Source organism: Ips typographus, linkage group LG6 (assembly GCF_016097725.1).
Source record: "Ips typographus isolate SLU linkage group LG6, UJ_Ityp_2.0, whole genome shotgun sequence".
In the NCBI taxonomy this organism is placed as follows: domain Eukaryota; kingdom Metazoa; phylum Arthropoda; class Insecta; order Coleoptera; family Curculionidae; genus Ips; species Ips typographus.
The window spans coordinates 1,061,761-1,085,385 of NC_138427.1; the positions used below are offsets into that span (position 1 = coordinate 1,061,761).

At 35.8% G+C, this 23,625-nt stretch overlaps 2 protein-coding genes and 1 long non-coding RNA gene across 7 annotated transcripts in view; 2 read left to right on the plus strand and 1 right to left on the minus strand.

Moving 5' to 3' along the window:
* The window catches only part of LOC145730334 (uncharacterized), a 318,043-nt gene that overhangs the window by 208,289 nt on the left and 86,129 nt on the right, over positions 1-23,625 (plus strand). The window lies entirely within an intron of this gene.
* Positions 1-23,625, minus strand: part of dlg1 (MAGUK family member discs large 1) — a 269,680-nt gene that overhangs the window by 187,004 nt on the left and 59,051 nt on the right. For 4 of the 5 annotated variants that reach the window (XM_081981488.1, XM_081981486.1, XM_081981487.1 and 1 more), the window contains exon 1: positions 2,634-2,665. The exons of the other annotated variant lie outside the window; for it this stretch is intronic. In XM_081981488.1, coding sequence (XP_081837614.1) covers positions 2,634-2,650 — 17 coding nt within the window. In that variant the 5' untranslated portion in view covers positions 2,651-2,665. Of the gene's footprint in view, positions 1-2,633; positions 2,666-23,625 lie in introns of those variants that run through there. 5 annotated transcript variants of the gene reach the window in all.
* RpL21 (ribosomal protein L21) overlaps positions 1-23,625 on the plus strand; it is a 139,015-nt gene that overhangs the window by 41,103 nt on the left and 74,287 nt on the right. The gene's annotated exons all lie outside the window — the stretch shown is intronic.

Here is a 23,625-nt window from a genome sequence, read left to right on the forward strand (position 1 = left end):
TAAAGGGTAAAGGACTCAAAAGGTCACAAGTGGTTTGTACACAAGACATTTTAATAAAAATAGTTTTCATCGGACTTCACAGCTCTTTATTAGTACAGCCCACCAATGTTATAGTAAATCGAGTAAAATATGTAAGTAATAGTGGGTTTCTGAGTCAACTCATCAAAAAAGCTTGGTAACCTTTGTTAAATTCATACAAAAATCATACTCAACAAACTTTTTATGAAAGTACAACCAAAAAAAAAACATTATGATTTTGACATCATAGCCGTAAGAAGTCTGACAATGCCAACCGGAAATATACAGCCGACATATGCAGCAACCAATATTCTAAACCCTGTTTTGGTCTCTTTTGCTCCTTTTTCCTATATCTACATTTTTTTATTTATAATTGAGTATATCAACTTGATCACAAACTAAATGTTGTGGAACATCTGTTACTTAGCAGATGTAATTTTGTCACCAGCCTCCTGTAGTTGTACATTGATCAGATCTTTTTGAGACATATTGTATAGGATATAATACCGGGCCATAGAATTAACATGAAAAAAACTTATGTTTTTCAAAAAAGGACAAAAAAGTTGACCCCGTAAATGTTTAGGTATTAGTTAAAATAGTTGGTCTTTATTGTTTGCTTTCTGGAAGATGGGATTACAGCGGAAAGTTGGCGAAAACACTACTGTAGAATCAATAAACAGAAGGCGTAATACCCCAATCATGGACAATCATCACAAACAATCGATAATTATCGGCCTATTAGCTTACTGCCCCACCCATACAAAGTACAAACCCCCACATCTGACAAAGGTTGTAACAAATAAACTTACAACCAGATCATTTGCCTATCAGCCCCCAGAACAGGCTTGCTTCCGTAAAGGTTATAGCACAATAAAACACATACAAACCGTCCGCACGATAATAGAAAAGTGCAACGAGTACGATGAACCACTACACCTCGCATTTGTTGACTATAACAAAGCGTTCGACTCAGTAGAATTGTGCTATTTTTAAGGCAATGAACAATAATGCCAGAATTGACTATCGCTACAAGCAGCTCCTCAAACCCATATACGATAATCTGACAATCTCCGTTAAAATCACGGAGGAAATAGAAACAAACCAAATTCAAATACAAATAGAAGTAAGACAAAGGGACACCATCTCCCCAAACCTGTTCACGCTTGCACTGGAAGATGTCTTTAAAGCTCTAAACAGGAATGAGAAAGACATCAAAATCGACGGCGAACATCTGAGTCATCTACGTTTTGCGGACGATATAGTGCTCTTTAGCCAGAATATAATGAAATTACAAGAGATGTTGGAAGAACTTCAGAGAGAATCCGCAAAAATAGGATTGACCATAAATTTAAGTAAAGCAAAAGTCATGACACCTGACAATATACAAGTGTATAGAACACCAAATCGTTGACAACGTAGAAGAATATGTATATTTGGGACATCAAATTAGGCAAAGAAAATCAAGCCGCTGAAATAAAATGTAAATTGTCACACGTTTTCAGAAATCAAAATATCTCAATTAATTTGAAAAGAAAGGTTTTCAATTCCTGCTTATTACCCGTGCTGACATATGAATGAAAACCATGACACTAACTGTTAAATCAGGTAACAAGCTTAGGACCACTCAAAGAGCCATAGAACAGCAGGACTCAGAGACCACTCACTAACGAGAGTATTAGACAAAGAACTAAAGTTGAGGACGTCATAACAAGCATAGCCCACCTGAAATGGAGCTGGGTAGGACACGTTGCTCGACAGGACGACCTGAGATGGACAAGAGGCATCATTCAATGGAGGCCTCAGGTACGTTGGCTCGATGATATTAAAAGCAAAGTGGGCAACAGATGGCATCAACTTGCACAAGACAAGGAAGCATGGAAAAATATACGGCAGAGCTCTTCAAGAGTGGACTGCAAAAAGTTGCGGAAAGAAAAAGGAAGAAGAGATTATCTGCTTTATTTAATACTTGGTACTGTCAGTATTTAGTATTGTCAGAAGTTCATCAGTTTATAGAAATTTTTCTGAAATGGTCAATATTGAAGCAAGCTTTGCCTGTATTAAGTAGTGTGTGTTGTATTGTATTTTGAAATCCTGCCAGGGATCTAATTCTTGAAAGCAGGGAACGGAAGTATCAAGAGAAGTGTTGATAGAATGTGACGAAAGAGTTGACAATGGCAGAATCCTGTCACATTCTGCATACCCTTCCTTTGACAACTCCTTTCCCTCGTTTCAAGAATATACATCAATAATACTGATCGAGTGAGTGCCGAATAAACCACCACTCAAAAATTAAAATGAGTTCTGATAGTTAAGTTGTTAAGTCAACTGCAAATATCTGTAACTTTGCTAGCTAGTCCTCAACATTTTGCATGCGAATCTTGTAACTCGCTAGGGGTCTTGGTGTACCTAATAATAACAATTTCACATGACACATGTCACCTTGATTTATATATTCATATAGATTGATTTATACCTATATCATACTTGAATAGTCTTAATAATTGGAAAAACATTTTCTTATTATTAAGACTATTCAAGTGTTTTAAAACGTATTACACGTATACAGAATAAAAGTTGGAAATCCCTCCACTATAAAAATATAAACAGAATTCTACCTGTCTCTGGCACACATCCACCTGAACAAATTGTCAATGTCTTTAGGGAACTTCACTCACTATGCGTCGATACGCTTCAGTTTTGAATGAGTTCGACCCATCACAAGATATTTTTCAACACGTGGAAACTACCATTCATCTATTCCTTGTTCTATACATATATATTTATTCTTAGTGGAAATACATGGAGTATTTCCAAGATAATATGAAAATGTCAGTCAGAATAAGACTGGGACGTGACGTTGCCTTACGGATAGATTAATCTTGGCCAAGTTTGTCTGAAGTTCAGGCTGAATGTTTTTTGTTTATGTCGATGTCGGGATAATCCGCGCCGGGGCCTCTCGTAGATAAATACATTTTGACAAGAGAGAGAGTTGTTTAATAAGAAGAAACCGAGGAATTTCAATTCAAACGTACAGATTTACTAGACAATCTAGGGTTTAAACCACAAATTAGGTATTTGATCCGCGTAAGGGTCAGTTGTATAAGTCTAGTATAACCTTAATCTGGTGTTTAACTACAAAATGAGGGGACTCTTACAATTCTATTACTTTCATAACATGTAAGAAAAAAGACAAAAAGTATAGTCTCAAAAGTGTTCAGTTAGTGTTAAGTTGGTAATTTTGATAAGCAAACAAAACTACTGAATATGTGTATTGCTTTAATAAATTTTAATATCATTGAAACAGAACGGCAAAAATTTTGGGCAATGGGGAACAACAGGATGAAAATTAAATATTTTTGATTATGATTCGGTTAAATTATGACAGTAACATTTCACAGCACAGGTGCAAAAAATAAAAATCCATTTCCTCCGTGCTCTTCGACATCTGATATATGCTACAAACCTTCTGGAAAGTAACTTGTAATGTCTGCCAAATTAATAGGTTCGTTTCTTAAATAGATTGTACCAATTAACTAATTACTACTTTCAGATTGAATAATAAATTAATCAGGTAAATAAAATTTTCGGAACATAATAACTGAATTTTTAATAATCGTTTCAGGTAAATGGTGGACATTTTTAGGTGTTGTATTTTAATTAATTATATTGGTAATTAGCTCTTGCATTTAATAAGCTGGACATCCACAATACCAATTTAATTGCTAGAAGACTTATTTTACAAGCATCATTTTATACAGGATATTCCAAATGTTCCAAAACTACCTTGTTCTGTAATGTATAACACGTAAAACACAATTGTTAATTAATAAAAAATGTTCTTCTAAGTTAGCAAAGTACTGAATACCCTTAAAACACAACTGAATAGTAAGAATAAATAAAACTCCGGGACCTTAATTTAGATGCCAACGGTTGATTTATTATTTCTGATTAATGATATACAACAACTGATCCTGAAACTTAACGCTCCATGTGCCAATAGTAACTGATGGATTTTTCACTACGATTTTTTTTTAATGGATCCAGACTGTATTATTACTTTACATTACAAATATTTTTAACTTCTTAATATCGTATAGTTATACACATTTATATTCAAATAAAATCGACACTAAACTTTCTAAAATATATGTAAACGTAACTTTATCAGGGTTGACAAGAGAAGTCCATTAATCAGAAGAGAAGTCTAGTGTATTAAAAAACCAGTTAATGGGAAACTGAATTTATTTTTTCACGTGTTCAGAAATGCCGTTTTTTGCTTTTTTCAAATAAGCTGCTCACCACGTCATCCGAGACAGTGAATTTTTTTACAAAACGACTACTTTTTGTGCGGTTTATGCTGTCACGGGGTTTGATTTATGTTTTTTTTTTTGAGGGGAAAAATTTGGACTTTTTAAAGCACTATAACTTACTATACTCTACAACTAAGCAAAACTTGTTTTCTTCAGTTTTAACATAAATCAGTGTTGTTTAGGTAAATCTACCGGGACGTTTTTGAGCGTTTCCCAGTTCATTTCAGTCCTCATATAACTCACAATTAAGCCATGGCAGCAACTTTTTTTTCTACTCGCGTGCAGAATTTGATACTTTTTCGCACGCATATGAGTGCAGAAAGTTAGTCTCTATTTTACGTACTAGTGCAGAAAAAAAGTTTTTTCAGCACTCATTTTTTAATTCAAGTTCAGTGCAACCTGCTACCCAATATGCGTCATGTGACTTACCTACGTCGTCAGTGATGTTATGAATTTATCACGGTCAATCAACTTGTCCCTGAAACTCATTAATCCTGGCAAATTTTGAAAGAATTCTATTGAACATTTATTTATGAAACTTCTTAGTAACACTGTATATTAGGTGTAACAACAAACTGTATTTCCACAACTCGTTTACTACTGAACTATCCGTCTCCTCGGTCCATTTATGTACGTGCGGTTCTTGCTTCTTGAAGCTTCCAGAATATCTAGAACGTCCTTCTGTAACGACCACTAAACGTTTATGATGTCGCGAACTTTCTAGCCAACGTTTCCTTAATGATACCGGGACGTGTCCATAATAGATGTTTGGGGTATTTTACATGGGATCATATGAGTAACTCTCTTATTTTTAGACCTAGAGGGTTGTGATACTTCGAATTAGGGGGGCCAAGTTGTGAACTTTTTCCCTAAATTCAGTGATATCCTATATAGTGGCCCCTAGTTTTTCCCTAACTTTCAGGAAATATTTATCTGGTTATGTGGCCTTTGTAACACTGCCCCCCTCTTTAAATGCTACTCGTCCCGGATAGCGTCATTTTGAAGGATCCAAGATGGTGGATTTTTTCCTCTATAGGGACTTCTCTCCACTAGTCTCTCCACATGAACTATTTTCGGTTTAGATCTTGGTGACAGTTGAATTCGGAACACTAGGTAGTTCATTTTCTTCACTATTTGGTATGGTCCTTCCCAGGGTCGTTGCCATCTTTGACTTATTTCCTTGCTCTTCCTGGGTTGAAACAACCACACAACATTACCTTCCTTATAATTGCCATCAGATGTTCTGTGGCCCAGTCTCATCTTCATCCGGTCGTTGGATAGTTGAAACTTTTCTCTCTCAAGTTCATGAATTGTGCTTGATCCCTTCTTTAACGAACATTGGTTACACCGAAATATGAAAGTTATCCGGACTTATAAGCCGTGGTCCAATGGACTTTCTTCCTGACGTTTCGTCCTCATTATCAAAGGCGCTAACGTAACGGTCGAAGTGCTCTTCCGTACCTCTTGACGATGACTGATTGGTTACACTGTTTACACCATTCCTCAACGTCCTTTCTGAAGTTAATCCAGTTATCATATTCTAGCCAAAATCTGGTTTACTCCAAATTGTTCTCCTCCGCGACTGATGATGATGTAGTTCTCGCAGCACATTTCGTTGTAGTATTCGCCCAGTGTGCGCACCTACTCGTGATAGAGAGATTTCTAGATCTAACTGGTATGATTAAATTCCTTCTTTGTTCTCTAATGCTTGTACACGTTTTTACCACCAGTTTTTACCATCAGGTTCCTTCAGCTGAGGTTTCACAATCGCAGTCACATATGTTTTTTCTTTGCTATTATGCATGTTCGGGGATGGTCTCTCCCCAGTCCGATCCCATCTCAAGTCTTCTGATATGTCGCTTGTTTATCCAAGGTTCTTGTATCAAGACACAATCCATATCGTGCGGTTGAATGTATTTATGTAGGGCAGCCGTGGCAGCTTTACAGTGATGGAGGTTGATCTGAAGGACGAACGTTCTCCTGTTTTTATGCTTCTGGGACGCGTTCTGCAGTCCCTTCCGCTGGCGGTTCCATTTCCATCTCTTCGCAATCTTTAACCACTATTATTTCGGGCTCCAGAGCTGCCCTAGTCATTTTCCTGGCCAGAGTTTCTAATCTGACCTAGAGTTTTTTGGTCCATGGGGAAAGTTGTTTGTTGCCTCTTCTCATCGGGTTTCAAGCTAATAACGGCCGAGGCTTCAATTTGGGATTCTGGTTTGCCAGTCGGCGTTTGATGACGCTAAGTTTTGCACCAGTCCAGGGTTTGGTTTCAGCAATGATCATTTGCAGCCAAGCCTTGAAAGGCTGATCTGCGGAGGACGCTACCAGGTACCTCCCTACGTTTTTTGTACCCTAATAAAGCACGGGTAGGCTAACCTAAAAAGCTAAGGATTGCTTGCTGTTCGCTTCTTCTAGATATTGAATAACCGGCTGGTATAATAGCTTCCAGGATATCCTTGACAGCCTGCTTCAACCGTCTTTTTTTCCGGTTTTGTCCCGGGTGTACTGCCTACGGAACCAGGACGCTTGCTGCTTCCTCTTCCCTTGGGCAGTCCACTCTTCGTTCCACTAGGTTCAGGATGGGGTCCGCTGGGCTTTACAAACCCTGTGGTGTTTTAGTTGCCTTCTTCACTTTTTCAGCTATTCCGGCAACTTTTTGCTGCTGCTTTCAAGGTTTCCTCCAAGCAGCACCTAAAAGGACCTCACATTGACAAAAACACCAACAATTTCTACTCACTGCTAAAATTTAGGGCAAAAACTCAAAAAATGAGATTTTTTGACTTTCCAGAGCTTATGCCAAGTTTCCGAGAGCTGTCAATGTTCGTTTCCCACTATTTGGGACCCAAGAAACTTAAAAAATACGTTTTGTCGATGGGACCAAACCTGACCCAAATTTTTGTTACATAGTGAATTTAGTAAATGCACTGAAGATTTAGGAGTTATAAAAATGTCATCACTCTTAAATACCAAAAAATAAAACTTAGGAGCTTTTGATAGAAAGATGACGATATTTTCTTTTGAAAACAGAACCGTTGGCAGGCGGAACGCATATTAGGTTTACTAACTATTATAATCTAAGCGAGCCAGGCAAAAAGTATAAAAACTTTTCCCATTAATCAGGCTCAAAGAAAAAGTACCCTTTCTCGAAACTGTAAGACCTCTTAATATGACGCATAAATCTAATTCAAAATTTCTTTCGGTGACCTCTTTTAACCATTAAGAAAATAAATCGCATGCTGCACGTTCTATACGTTATAAAATTAATTTGACATAAATATTGTTGCAAAACGAACTCTTAATTTATAAGTTAGCAGTAATTTAATTATTTATTTGGTGTTATCCCGTATAGTCTCTCTCTATTTTGTGCTACTTCGTACATGTATTAGACAGCTAAGCATAAAGTTTAAATTTAGTTTTAAGAAAAGTATTGCAGCTGTCTGTAAATGTCTATATTGCCAACCCTTATAAGTATCCCAAAAACGTTCTTAAAAAGTTGACAGACCTCCCTAAAAGTTACCAGATTTTTATTGGGCTTTGTGAAGTTTTGGTTTAATTCTACTATTTTATATTTTGCAAATCAAATTAAAATGCCAATATTAAAAAACGAAGAAAACGATTTCAAACAAAACGAACAAAATTTTGTCATTGGGTTTGTAAAACATTTTTAGAATAGTCACATCCGACAAATTTTAACCCATGTACCTATAAAATGTACTCTAAATTATTTAGAACTGTATTGCTTTTGAGCATGTTTTTTTACTTTTATAGCTTTATAGAGTCGTATTTGACAGTTTTGACATTTAGAACTACCTCCAAAGAAAACAGATGGACTGGTAAAAAATCTGATCAAAGCTAAAATCGAAACGATCCAGCGGAAGACCATGAGTTTCAAAAATGAAGAACCAAGATGGCATTGTAATCAGCAACCGAAATAATTGCTATAGTCGAGGACTTTTACAAAACTGTATGCCCAAAGAAACCAAGAAGAAAATCGGTACGGTAGAAGAAAATTAAGAATGTGGGATCGGAGGAGGTTTACGAAATAGATAATGAAGAACTGCTGGCAGCACTACATAACATGAAGAACAGAAAAAGCCCAGAAGAGGATTAAATTACCGACAAAATGGGGGGCGAGGTACTGCTGGAAAAGGTGGCTTCCACCCGGTGGAACGTACTCACTTTCCAGCCGGGTAAATGTCACTTTCCACCCGGGTGAATGTCAATATGCGTTTTGTCATATCTGGGCTTACTTTTTATAGTTAAGAGACTGTGCCACCATCTCTGCAACAGCTCGCAGCTCAGGTGATGATGAGTAACATCTGCGTCTTCAGAAATCTCCATGTTAAAAGCACTTTAACAAAATATTAAAGACGGAATAGCACAATAATGACGTTGTCAAGATTGTAAACAAATCAACCAGTCGTTTATTATGGTTGAAGTCATAACTACTCGTACACCTATACTACCTTATTTTTAGAGACCATTAGTAATCAATATTTCAACTGAATGATTTATTAAGTGCGATGAGATTTTGATAAATGGTTGAAAATAAAATAGTATACAAATCACGGTAGAAAGTTTAATTTCTGTCTCGAGATAATGTTCACCTCGACTTCGTCTCGCCAAACTACCCAATCTCTCGACAGAAATCAAACACTTTCCACCTGAGTATGTAATATACTATTCCCGTGCGTGCGTGACAGTCATGCGAGAATGGGAAAAACTATTTCGGACGTGTAATTAACTATACTTTTCATTATCAGACTCTGTCTCATTATCTTCTAAGTATATATCTCTCGTTATCTATATCTGGGATACAAGATCAAGCTGGGTAAAGAAAATAAACATTCCGAGCCTCAAGAAGAGTAATCATCTCATCGGCAACTTTTGGCAAATTAGTATTCGTACTTAAATCCCATATAACATCGTACATGAATTCCCTATAAACTTCAACGGGAAACTATTGAAATCCTATGTATTGCCAGTGCTCACAAACGGACTCGAGACTATGGTTATGACCCGCAAATCCCCTGACAAATTACAAACTACATAAAGAGCAATGGAGAGGACCATGCTCGGAATATCTCTGAGAGACAGAGTTCAAAATGATGAAATATGTAGAAACACTGGGATAATGAATGTGATGACACTCCTGGCAAGAATGAAATGTTGAAGACATGACCAACAGAGGTAGCATAGGACCTTGGTTTGGCTTTCGAAAAGACCAAACAAAGCGGGAGCAGACCACAGAAGCAATGGCGGGACGATATCCGGAATATCGTAAGAAGTAACTGGATTCAGATTGCTGGGAACAGAAAGACGTGTAAAAAATTGAAATAGGCCTACATCCAGGAGTAGATCAACACCGGCTGAAGAAGAAGAAAAATAATAAAACTGCTCTTAGGCACTTATATTTTACTTTAGTAAATGTCAACAACTATTAAATTTAAATTTGCTTTTTTGCTCGTTCAATATTTGAAGGTGATACAACAGTTACATTTTTATTTTTTGTCGGTTAGAAGACCACGATACTAAATAATGAAATTTTCTTTCAGGGGGTGGTAATGTAAATGTTTACTAAATGTTTGAAATTTTTAAGGACGGTACTAAGTTACTAGATACAGCTTTACAGGTCAGAGTTGCAAAGTTTAATTGTAAGTTACAAAATTAGAAATTTAATGAATCTAATTCATTCTAATTTAAGATCGTGATAAGAGCAATAATTTCTTAAATAAACCTCTCAGCGTGCCATCTGATTAAAATCTCTCCCTCAACGTTTTAATGAAGACTGGAACACAGCTGTATCCTAAAGTTGGAAGTTTTCAGGGTCGCAGTCAAATCTAATCCAGAAAACAAGGCCCAAAAATGAGATATTATGCACATAGGAACAGACAGAGAGAAATAGAACCACTGTATTTTAATGAACCATTATATTTTTGTGTAACATTCTAATAACAAAAATCGTACGTGTTGTTTGAAAATGTTTGTGACTGTGGTGTGTGATCTCAGACAAATTGTGTTCTAATTTGTCTGAGATCAGTAAAGCTGTTACTGTTCGTGATGCTTACACTATTTTTTGTACGAGTTCATCAGTCAAAATTATCCTAATTATTAAATAAAATTAAAATATTCTAACAAATTTCCTTTAATCCTGTATGTTACTTCCCGTTTAGTTGAACGGTAAGTACATCAGGTATTTACTAGAAACTAGTCCTTAAGTAATCACACAAAATTAGATAAGTCAAAATAAGTACAAAAATAAAAGTTAATTCCACGTTAACTCAATATTATGGTCATAAGTAACCCTGTTTTGTTGACCTACAATATAGTATTACTTTTAAAAATAATAGCTAAAAATACTAGCGAAACAGGCTCTTCAATTAAGCAGTAAACTTGAAGGGCCAGACAAACTTAAATAATTAAACTCTTAAACTTTCTCATATAAAGCCGAAATTAATTGGAGCTATTTGATCCAAAATTGTACAGAAGCGATTTTCGTTTATTAAAACTCAACTCAAGCCGGCAAGAGCGCCGAAAATGCAAAGGAGATTCGGTCAGTTTTAACATAATTAAATGTTTTGCTTGTTTCCGTTCCCTCCTTTTCGCATTGATTTTCAGTTTAATTAGTGTACTACTTTTGGCTCAAATTGTATCAAAATTAGACGTGCAGACATTATTAGTGTCCAAATCCAAAACCAATCACTCTAAATAATAAATTACTTTTTTTATTGAAAAACGAAACGAGAACATGCTGTGTTGTGCTTGCAAACTCCTCTAATTTTTAAACAGGAAACTTTACAATGCAGTAAAATAGCAGAATAGAAATGGCTTTGAAATTATACTGTCTAATAAATGTTTTATTTTATTGTATTTTGTGTTAATGTTTATTTTTATTATTCTTTACGGTTGAGTGGGGTATTTTTATAAGCTTTGCTTTTTACATACGATTAGCAAAGAAAAAACACAAACTTAAATCTGGGTATATTCTTGATAGGCCTTTTCCTCCCAGTTTCTTTATCAAAGAAAAAATATATTTAAATCCTTCATGCAATCCTAAATTTATCGGTAAATGACTATACGCATGAGACATAATTAGAGTACGGTTTAAAAAATACTAATACTATTAAAACGAATAGGTACTTACCAAATAAAGCTTAAAATGCATATTGCTTTCCCTTATAATATATAATATGAAAAACCCAGTCTAGTTTCTGGTAAATCCCTGCTGTACTTACCGTTCAGCTGAACGGGAAGTAACATACAGAATAAAAGGAAATTTGTTAGAATATTTTCATTTTTTTTAATAATTAGATGATTTTGATAAAGTCGTTCAAAAAATAGTGTAAGCATCACTAACAGTAACAGCTTTTCGCTTCGCTCACCCTCCAAACTTTGTCATCGATCAGTAAAGCTTACTTACTGTTCTTGATACTTAATATACTATATTCCCTCTTCGATTTTCAAACGTTTTAAAACATCATTACTAACAGTTGTGGAAAGCATTTTTTTCACACTCGATTACTTCGCCGAAGTAGCGGAGTTTTTGCGTCGTTCGGCCAACTGCAATGGCGTGCGGAAATGTGTGCTTTCCTCACTTATTAATAAAAGTATCCGTATCAAGTGCGTAAAGTATTACATTCCGGCACGCGATTGTCGCTTACACGAACGATAAAAAAATATTTCTTCCGCATGTGTTAGAAACAAATTTTCTCTTATCACCGTTACGGAAAATATCGGAGGTAGCAAATTTAAATTTACAGCAGCAATGTGAATCTGGTAGTTCGTTATCTGACGATTAAACCTATATAAACGTTGTTATTAATAAGAATCGTCATTTTTTCACAAAAACTCTTTAGTTTAGCTTGTTTTCACTCTAACAAGAAAACTCCAGTTGTGACAAGAATCAGATCCCCCCCGCAAACGTTATTCAGTTTAAAAATCCTCGCGACACAAACTGGGTAGGATATTCGAGATTTCTAGATAGGATCTGCTAAGGTGGAGGTGCAGGTGGAGGGTGGAAAACCTAGAAGAAACCGCACAACTGATAATCAAAGCCATTACGGCTTATTAGAACAATTATCTAAAGAAAATCTAGGAACAGAAGAGAGCTGAAGAGAACTGAAGAGCCTTTTTAATAAAGCCAAAGTCAAAAATGACTGGGACCAGTACAAGTAAAAGCTTACAGAGTACAACAAAGAGATACGAAAAGCTAAAACGTACTCAAGGAAGAAGTTCTTCGAAAGGGTAACCGACATCCCAACTTATGCAGGAATACAAAAAGTTCTTCCAAGTAAGGTCGAGCTTCTCAAAACAACAACACTTACACAAAAACAGCTGAGGAAAGTTTAAACCTGCTCATGAAAGCACATTTTCCTACAGTAACCCAAATTATTGACACTCCTGACCGACCATCTGAATTGACCAAAAAGACAAGAGTAGGAAATAGCCAAAGAAATAGTGACACTTGCAAAGGTCAGATGGGCTATTAACCAATTTCAATCATTCAAATCTCCAAGCATGGATGGAATAAACCCTATCCTGCTGCAAAAAGATCAAAAAACCTTAGTTCCACACCTTTGCTGAATATTCAAGGGATGTCTAGCCTGGAAATTTGTGCCAAATTTGTGGCAACAAGTAAGGGTTTTGTCCATCTCCAAAAGATGAGCAGGACGTCAAACCATCATACAGACCAATAAGCCTATCTTCTTTTTTGCTTAATAAATCGCTGGAGAGGCTAGTAGATAGGTATATCAGGGACATCTTACAGGTTTTTCCTCTTAGTGACAATATGCGTATCAACCAGGAAAATCCACTGACCTGGCGCTGGATGATTTAAATAGGCTGGTCTCAAAATCCGTAGAGGTCAAGAAGACTGCTATAGCCACTTTTATGAACGGCCTTCAACCATACCTCAAGTGATTCTATTGCAGGAGCTCTAGACAGGAGATGAGCTCCTGAGGCAATTTGCAAATGGATAGAATCCAGTCTACAAAACAGTACAATAATAACAACCTTAGGAGAAACCACTGTGGGGGCGTTAGTGAAGGGGGGAGTCCTATCACCATTAATATGGGCCATACTGGTGGACGATCTGCTAAAAACGCTGTCGGCAAGAGGCTTCTATTGTCTAGGATTCGCAGACAATGTAACGATTGTAAGTCGATGCAAATTTGCTAGTAGTATCTTTCAGAGAGAAGCCAAATGGCACTCAAAATAGTGGAGAATTGGTGCAAATGCGGAAAGCTATCAATTAACCCAAATAAGATGGTGGTTGTTCCAATTACTAGAAAAAGGGTTCACACAGGGCTGAAACCGTTACTGATTACTATACTTTCCTAGCATGGGTACGCGGGCATGAAATCAACATTATGAATTTTCCGATAAAGCAGCTTGTGAAAGCTTATCTAGGCAAATGATAGGACCAGAACCCTTCTGTGGGGTAGCAAAGCCTATTGTCAAAACAGTGATTAAGAAAAAGCTAGTTCCAAAGATGGCGAATCAGCATTAAAGAACACAGACAGGCCAAAGAATTTCTCAAAGGCCTGTCAGCCAAACTATCAGCGGATCTGACTGATCAGGATCAGGGGTGGCAGAAAACAACAAATTCAGCACATAAAAAATGGATTCAGTCACTTGTCGTATAAATAACTATTAAGTTGATGTACAAATATTTGTAAAAAGATATAAAATATGCCAATTTGCTCTACAAAAACTATACTTTCCTACTCCCTATAAAAATTTATAATAGTTAGGACCATACCCACTGCAGCGCTGTACACCTAATTTTTCAACAATTGGTTAGCATGGTAGTTACTATTATACATATAGTAAGTGTTATGTGAAGGTAGTTTCCAGCAGCAGAAGATAAAACAAAATGCAGGATTTTTTGTAGATAAGCTGTCCTATTTGTAATACCCAGATAATATAACGCGAAAATTAGTTCGCTTTTTAATTCCTGTAAAATACTTTAATTTACAAGTAGAAATACAAGTTTGCAATGCAGAAAACTGACAGAAAGTAATAAAGCGAATAGTGGCGCATTGAATAAATGAAGTATTTTGTGGGCTTCAAAAACTTTTATGATAATTAAAAACTTGAGAAATTAAACCCGCTGTTTTACAACTAAGAAAAGATGAATCCGAGCGCAATAATTAATTTGCGCTTTATATGCTTTAGACTAGAATTAGGAAATTTCTTGAAATCTGTAAGTGAATTTCCTGTACGGCGCTAACGGTTCGTAATCTCTTTACATTTATCTTGATATCATCAGCGAATAATTATTTTCGAATGAAATCCTTCCAGGCATTTGTTAATTATAATTAAAGTAATGGGATTACTATTATGTATATTTCAACAACTTTGTACTGAATGGGTTAGACTACTCACTCACTACAGTAGGTACTTCAGTAATATGCAAACTAATGCAAATAAGTGAAAATCAAGACAAATGCTAAATAATTAAGCCAAAATCAGATAAGTTGCTAATGAAATAATTGAATCGTAACAAGATATACATAGAATTCGTGGAGGAATAATTGTGGAATTGTAGTAGGGTTTTTTTGGTAGCTGAATTAATTATTGAACAGAGTGTTTTGAAGTGTAAATAAATTTATTGATTGTTTAGTTAAATTGACTTTGTGTAAACCCAAGGGAAAACCGTAACAATATTTCTCAATTTTTAAACGAATTTATTCCATAGTATTGCCGCTCTTAAAAAGTACCACTTTTTGCACTTCTTAGGTAAGCATCTACAAACTAAAGTAGGAATCAATTATGCAGATAGAAAAACAAAAGCAGAATTCTAGATGGTGCAAACTGCGACAAATACACAGTCAATTTAAATGTGCCAAAAACGCCACAAAGATCGGACAAAAAAGTTTCAACGGTGGAAAAACAACATTATCCTTATCTTCTAACGATGCCCCAAATTTGGCGGTAAACCGTCGTATTTTCGAGATCCCAAAACGAAGGAAAGAAAAACCCGGCGAAAAGTAAGAAGTAAATAAAATACTAAGGTCAGACTCCATCGAGAACTTAAGAAAATACGACGGTTTGTATGCGGAACGTGGAAACAAACAGTTTCCCCTAATACATAAGAAAATATTTGCCACTTTATTATTTGAAAAGGGGATTTTGTGCTTTTCTGAGCGGAATTACTGTCTGGTTTGTCCGCGAAACCATTATTATTCACGTATCAACAACGTGTTTATTTTAATTGAAATGACAGGACATGCCAGTTATTTTTAAATTTATAGTCATGCGGTTTAATTCAATTTTATTGGAAGTATTGTCATTGGAAAATTTAACATCAACATCTTAAAACATTTTCGGAAATACTTCGGTTAACTCAATCACTTTCAACTCTTTTCAACACGTTCGTTTACTTCGTATAAATACATAGGACACAAAAAAGTCATGTATATCTTTATAAAAGAGAGGAAAGTTATAGAAAATTTCATTAATCGAATGAAAAAGTCAATTTTGCCATAGTTGATCGTCTTCGGGGTTATCGCACCGTCGTAACGTGTAAGTTAAGGGTAGTTCAGACTGTGACCTTTTTACTCGTTCACATTCAAACCCAAAACCAATTTACTGCACAAGGCAACATATTTCCGCTATGGAATAACGCTATTTTTCGACTCAGGATAAAAATAAGATTGGTAACGTAAACATACACATACTACGCAACCCAAAAAAATTAAATGTGTAGAAGAGAGATTGAGACGGATGATGGGTGGATTAAGTAGCTCACCAACTGTGATTTCCAGTCCCAAGCCCGAATAAAGGAGGAGGATTAAGCTAGGGCTAACAACCCATCTTGTAAAAATAGATTGTTACGAAACGTAACGACCAGCCTCGGAAAGTGACAGATTTCCGGAGACGACTCATGGAATATGATTTTTGAAACTTGGTTTAAACCAGGGGCCGCAAAGAAAGCCATAGAGAAATATAACATCAACATCACAGCACTACAGGAAAATAGATGACTTAAAAATAGGGGCCTCAATTTCAGGCAATCAGTAATATTCTATGGCGGCATGAATGCGGGACAATCTTTGCAATTAAATCCAATAAATGAACAAATTTGCTATATTAGGATGGAAGGAAAATGACATAACTACTCACTAATATCAGCCCATGCGCCGACAGAAGAAAGAGAGTAAATTGACAAACCCTCCTTCTACGATATCTAGAGGATACGATTAGCACTATACGAAAACAAGATATGCTCATCCTACTTGCGCACCCAATTTGGATGGAGAACTTGCATTCTTGCCACATATGGAAAACCACGAGCCTCCACGATATTTCAAATAATCCAATAATCTAATGGTTATATCAACGATGATCGAACAAAAAACATACGCAAAGAGACGTGAGTATCAAATGATCACCGAACACGAAAACAGCAAGCCATAAATACAGCAAGACGGGTAGTAAACACACTTGGAAACACTGAAATATGAACGAAGTAATAAACCGAAATGTAAAATCAACTACGACAAAACACTCCTGAAATAAAATTCATAGTAGAAACAGACTGAAAAGATCGAAGAAAACGCTGGAAAAAAAAGAACAATAAAAAATGCTATAATGCGAAATGCGCACAAATACAAGACGCAAAAAATGCAAGATTGCGCAAGTTACAAGACAGCCAACAGAGAAATTGAAAACATTCAGAAAGAAGCCAATGAAACTTATAAGGAACAAGAAAAGAGCGACCCAGAATAAACTGCTACAGCAATTGGAAGAGAATGCCAAAAGCAGAGATGCTTTCAACAAGTATCATAAATGAAGAAAATATATAAACATAAAAAGCAGCATCTTAAAAAGCGATGGTACGAACTAATAACAGAAAAGTCGGAAATACTTAAAATATGGAAAGAGAATTTCAGAAAATTCGCAATTCAGATTACGGTACAACTGCAGAGCAAAAATAGTAGATAGAAGCCAAGCCTCCAAGAAGTAATAGTGACAATCAACAAACTCAAAAATAACAAAGCTCCTGGATACGATACAATACCAGCAGAATGTCTAAAATATGGAAGAACACAACTCCACAAAGAACTACATAAACTAGTACTAGCCATATGGCTTTGCCAGACGGAGGGAACGAATAAATTATCATCCCTATACACAAAAAGGGAGATCGGATGAAATGTATGAATTTACAGGAGAATATCTCTACTGAACGCATCATAAAAATGCTATTACAGTATGCAGAGGAACAAATGAACAGATGACCAACTACAGATATTTGGGCATGGAGGTCTGAACCCTGAAAGCAGTAATTGTAAAGAAGTTTGAGTTCTTTTAGATGTGGCTGTATGATTAATAAAAATAATAATATCATGAACGGAACACGTGATGAACAACGAAGTCATGAGGAGAGTGAGCAAGGAGCTGGAGATTGTGGAAACTACCAAAACTAGAAAGCTACAATACCTGGGACACGTTTACGGGATAAAATCCAAGTAAAAAAAGTTCCGTAACCCGCCTCCAAGGTCAGGATTGCTATGATGATTGTCAACCTCCGCCACGGAGATGGCACGTGAAGAAGGAGAGGAACAAATCGGAAAGCAGCAGGGTGGATTCAGTCCGAAGAGGTCAATAGTAGTCGGGATATTTACATTTCGGCAACTACTGGAGAAACATTGGGAATGCAATAAAGGCTTGCACCAGCTGTTGTCGCGTATAACGTGTTCGATACCATTATACCACAGGAAATCCTCACTTTCACGAAATTTTGCATAAGCAATATCAGATGTTGCTCAAAAATAGGAAACCCGCAAGGAAACCATATAACAGAGGAATTGTCGGTGGTGAGTGTATTGAGAGGAGATGGACTGTCGCCCCTACTCTTTAACATAGTCCAGTTATTTACTAACCAGGAGCCACAGATGATTCTGGTCTGCGGACGGCATTTACGCGGCCCTTCACTACTGCGGGAGTCAAGGAAAGCTTCCTGAAAACCAATTAGGAAAGTAAATATATAAATAGGTAACATGCACATTACCCGCCGACCAACCAGAGACAGAATTGGTCAGAACTGGATAACAGAACGATAACTTCGAATGAGTCAGAAAATTTAAATACCTAGGAGCCACACAACGACAGCAACACGGAGATTAAAGCACGACTACACAGTGGCAATATGTGCTTGCTATGTGAACCCTCATGGAGTCCAAAACGGTGTCATTAATGTCAAAACTGTTTGTGTACTGGGCTGTAATCAAACCGATCATCTTCTATGATATGGCAACGCTGAAATTCCAAATAGCTATTTATGTACCAAGGGCGTTAGAGAGAACATAATGTCCTGATGGCCAAAAGAGCCAGAGAGCCTATGGCCCGAGGGATAGGTTTCGGCCTGATGAACATTATACTCTCCTTAACGCCTGTAGTGCATACCATGTTTTATGTTTCACCTAATTCAACAATTATTTACTGTTTTTGGAATTGAAAAGTAAGGTATACCTTTACTGGTATGTTGGTTAGTGTTTATTTTGCCTGAATGGTGACATTGATAGTCCTGTCAGTCAGTGAAAATGGCAAACCTGGACGAAATTTTAGAAAACCTAAAAGAAAATGAAGCACTAGCAAAGTTTGTTACCTAAAAAGTCAAGAGCATCCTAGGATATGAAATACGAAGTTTTTATATCACGGAACAATAAAAATGTCATTGCTAATATTAAAAAAGGTTTCAGGGCGTTATGATAACGCCCGCCTATAATGCTCTCAGTGTGTTATACACTATAACCTACACCGTTTCCAATGTATTATGTATTGAATGGATAGGTGAAACATAAAATATTTTAGATCTGTATTTTTTTGTTTTAGATTTTTTGCCGCAAGTTCCTACTATGAATTGTTTTTCAAATAGAGTACCTCGCATTCTTAGTTGGCCACCCGGCACAGAATTAGTAGCGGTTAGCGGTGCAATAAAGAAGCAAAGAGCTAATTAGTGAGGAGTGATCAAAGTGATCTGTTGACTAGTGGTTTTAATTTGAGTTCCACTACTGTACAATTTTGTATAGTTCTAAAACAAAGTTTGCTGAATTTACTAGAAGTCATACTTATCATCGTAAAGTGTAACAGTATTATCTTCTAATAACGTTCAGTACATCTATCGAAGTGAAACGGGTATTTTGAAACAGTTTCCTTCAAGAACGTTATTTAATTGTTCATTTTCTTTAGCCTACTTATCATAGGAGCTTAAAAGATTTTACCGTTATTTTCCTAACCTCATTTTAAACGCTTTTCCAAGCGAATAAACACAAGCTTTAGTTAGTGCCGCGGAAGGTAAAATCAATTAATTCGCAAAAACGATCGTAGGAAAAGATTTTTTGTTTCCATTATTATTTATACCAACCTTATTTTTCTTTTTAATAGAAATAAATTATTGCAGTAATTTATTCAGTAATGAAGGAATAATTAACTGGTGGAAAAGCAACTTGAGTACTTTTACATTCTGTCGTTGTACAAATTACGAAAATGAGAGCACAGACTGTGCAGTGTATAATAATTGTATCTGTATCAAAACAAGTAAAGTTGACTTTCAAAAACCGAATACGTTTTACGTTTTCTAATAAATCTAACACAAAAACATTGGACAGCACTAACATAATTATTGCATTAGTATTTGTATAATACAACAACAAACGAACAGAAATGCCGGCAACTCTATTCAAAATACAATAAACAGGTTCAAAATTAAATTTAAATCTCTTATTTAATCACTTAGTGCATAAACGACGGTTTGTACGTTACTCTGATTATTAATATCTGTGATAAGGAAGAAGTACCGAAACACAACTTGCAGAATCTACCTGCAATAATCATCTAAAGCAAAATATTCATTTTGAAAAAAGTAGGTAACATTTACAAAAATCGCATTATATTAATTTTAATATAATCGGAAATAAGCAACTTCAAAGACATTCGAGATCAAAACAATTTGGTATAAGCCAATCAGTTACGATCGGTTTCGGCAAACATATCAAAATTGCCCATATTAATTAGAGACTGCTCTACAAGATAAATCGTTACCGAGTGATTGTCGCATCGTAAATTCCATTTTCGACGCAACTGAAACGCGAATAACAACGATGCGAACATATTTTAAATGGCACATCAATAAATTGCGAACCTCTCTGGTTTTTCCATTGTGTGTAATGAGGGAGTAAAAATGTTCGTGTGTATGTCTGGCGAAAAACATGGCGCGCATTCCACCATGATGCATGGGATGTGTTTTATAAGCCTGATATTGGTTTATTGGAAAAGTTGTCCTGCTTGGGGATATCTCTGATGGGTAATTTCGGAAAATTCAACCATTCGTGATAAACTGCAGCGAATACGAGTGTAATGTAATTGAGTGTAGTTTTTTTTGCAGCCGGTAACATAAAATACTGTCAGGAAGAATGTGTTAAATAATATTTTATTTTCAACCATGTATAATAACGTTATTTCTTATTTCTAAACCAGGTGGAAAGATGAAAATTACCTGCTCTCAATTTCCACCCAGTTGAATGTTAATATGTTTTTTATCATATCTGGACTTACTTTTTACAGTTAAAAGACTTTTTTCGCGGCCTCTGGAACAGCTCGCAGCTCTGATGATGACAAGTAACATATGCGTCTTCAAAAATCTCCATGTTAAAAGCACTCTAAAAAACGCTTTAGCCGAACATATGAAAGACACAATAGCACATTGTCAAGATTGTAAACAAATCACCAGTCGTTTATTATGGTTGAAGTCATAACTACTCGTACCTATACTATTGTTAGAGACTATTAGCGATCAATATTTCAACTGAATGACTTATTAAAAGATTCTGATAAATGGTTGAAAATAAAATAGTATACAAACCAATGGTGAAAACTTTAATTTCGATCTCCTAAACTACCTAATTTCTCGACAGAAATCAAGCACTTTTTACCTGAGTATATAATATACTATTACATGAGATGTCAAAATTTGATTTAAATCAAAGTATCAAAGTGTGGTAAATGGAGTTCTATCAAACCGCTCGGTGAATGCCCAGGCCAACTACTCAGGTAGAGTGGTCGTAATTTCAACTTTGTGGCCAATTGTAAGTTATTCCAGTCACATTTTGTCTGTGCTCTTCTTATACGCTCTAACATAGTTTCCGCCACTCAATTTTCACTTTGGTAATCTGGCAATAACGCTTCCACTTATGTAAAAATAGATTATTTAAATATTCTTCGGAAATTTTATCGAGCATTACTTCAAATTTGGCTTAAAATTAACTTAAACAAAACAAAGACCATGAGTACAGAAGACATCCAGGTAACTGTTAACGACCAAGCTCTAGAAGATGCCTCAGAGTATTGTATATTTCCTTAGGCCACAAAATATAGGCCTCTCCTGAGCAGCTTTGGAGAAACTAAGAAATATCCTTAAATCTGGTAATTTTTTTCTGAGACCAAACAGAGCATTAGTAGACTTCAGAGATGACAGCGAAATAATATCGAAAACGTTGCAGGAAGACATTGGATCCGGACTGCTGATGATAGAAGAACGTGGAAATATTTGGAAGAGGCTTACATCGAGGAGTGCAAAAACACAGACTGAGAAGAAGAAGTCTGGCAACCTTAAAGCGGGAAAACCAAAAAAATTCACAGAACAAAGTCGAAAGCGATAGGGTGATTATCGGGGGTAATATCCCTAGTGCATTTAATTTTTCCGGAAAAATTCGGAAAAAACGAGTTTCTAAGTAATTTAGTCTCGTCTTCGGCTCGGATGATTTTTAAAACCACTCTCGCTCATGCTATTTGTTAAAACAAATTACTTAGAAACGAGTATTCCAATTTTTCCACAGGAAAAATGCACCAGGGATATTTGGTAAGATTATTTCCTGAGTTAAATAAACATTTTATTTTAATTAAAACAATAAGAACAATAATTAATAAGAACAATAACTTTCAAGCTAGAAAGGGTAACACTATTCTTTATGTTATTGTGAGGAGTGTGCAATTTTTTCGATTTTTTTTCCGCATAAACTGCTGACAGCTAAGTTGACAGTTGTTGACAAGTGATTTTTCCACTTAAAATTTACATTTGTTATACTAATTCTTGATAGCGATTGGTCAAAATTGATAGGAAGGAAATAATCGCTGTCATTCTGGTGAAAATGCACTGCTCATATGGGACATTTAACACATGAGGGAAATATTCGGGGGTAATATCCCTAGTGCATTTAATTTTTCCGGAAAAATTCGGAAAAACGAGTTTCTAAGTAATTTGTTTTAACAAATAGCATGAGCGAGAGTGGTTATAAAAATCATCCGAGTCGAAGACGAGTATGATTTTTATCATACATTTTATGAACGAGTATTCCAATTTTTCCACAGGAAAAATTAGATGCATGAGGGATATTTAGTAAGATTATTTCCTGAATTAAATAAACATTTTATTTTAATTAAAACAATAAGAACAATAAACGTACAAACAACACACCTTGAAAACAAGAAATCGGCATGTCTCTTTATGGACATAAACAAAGCCTTCGACAGCGTATGGCACAAAGGACTCTTATACAAACTGCACAAACTGAATACACCGGAATACTTACTATATATTATCAAAAACTTACTGGAAAGCAGACAACTAGAAATACGCATAAACAACTCCCTTTCCTTTCCTTTCCTTTCACTCCTGAACAAGGTTTGCCACAAGGGTCTCTATCGCCATTTCTTTACAATATATATTGCCACGACATTTACAACCACGAATTACATGACAAAAATTACATTAACAAACATGCTTACATACTACAATACGCTGATGACACTGCACTAGTGGTGCATGACAAAACTACAACAAAAGCTGCAGAGAAGCTGCAAATACTGACAGACAAGACCATGCTGTGGTTCTACAAATGGAGACTGACACCAAACGCCACAAAAAACCAGCTACTTTTAACAAACCACCAAATTAAAGACAACTCTCCTACTATAACAGCAGACGGAAACAAAACTATTCCTAAACAAGACGTGAAATACTTAGGCATAACACTTGGCCAAAAACTAAAATTTACCAAACATACACAAAACGTAAGAAAAGAAATCATAAAAAGAACAAAACACTTCAGAACACTTACATACAAAGACAAAGGAATAAGTACAAAGACCGAAACCAAAATATATAAATCTATATGCAGACCTCTACTTGATTATGGACATATACTAAGAGCAAATGCAACTGCCAAGACAAAAAAACACATACAGGTCACAGAACAAATTGCTCTTAGACTCATAACAAAAATTAGACACC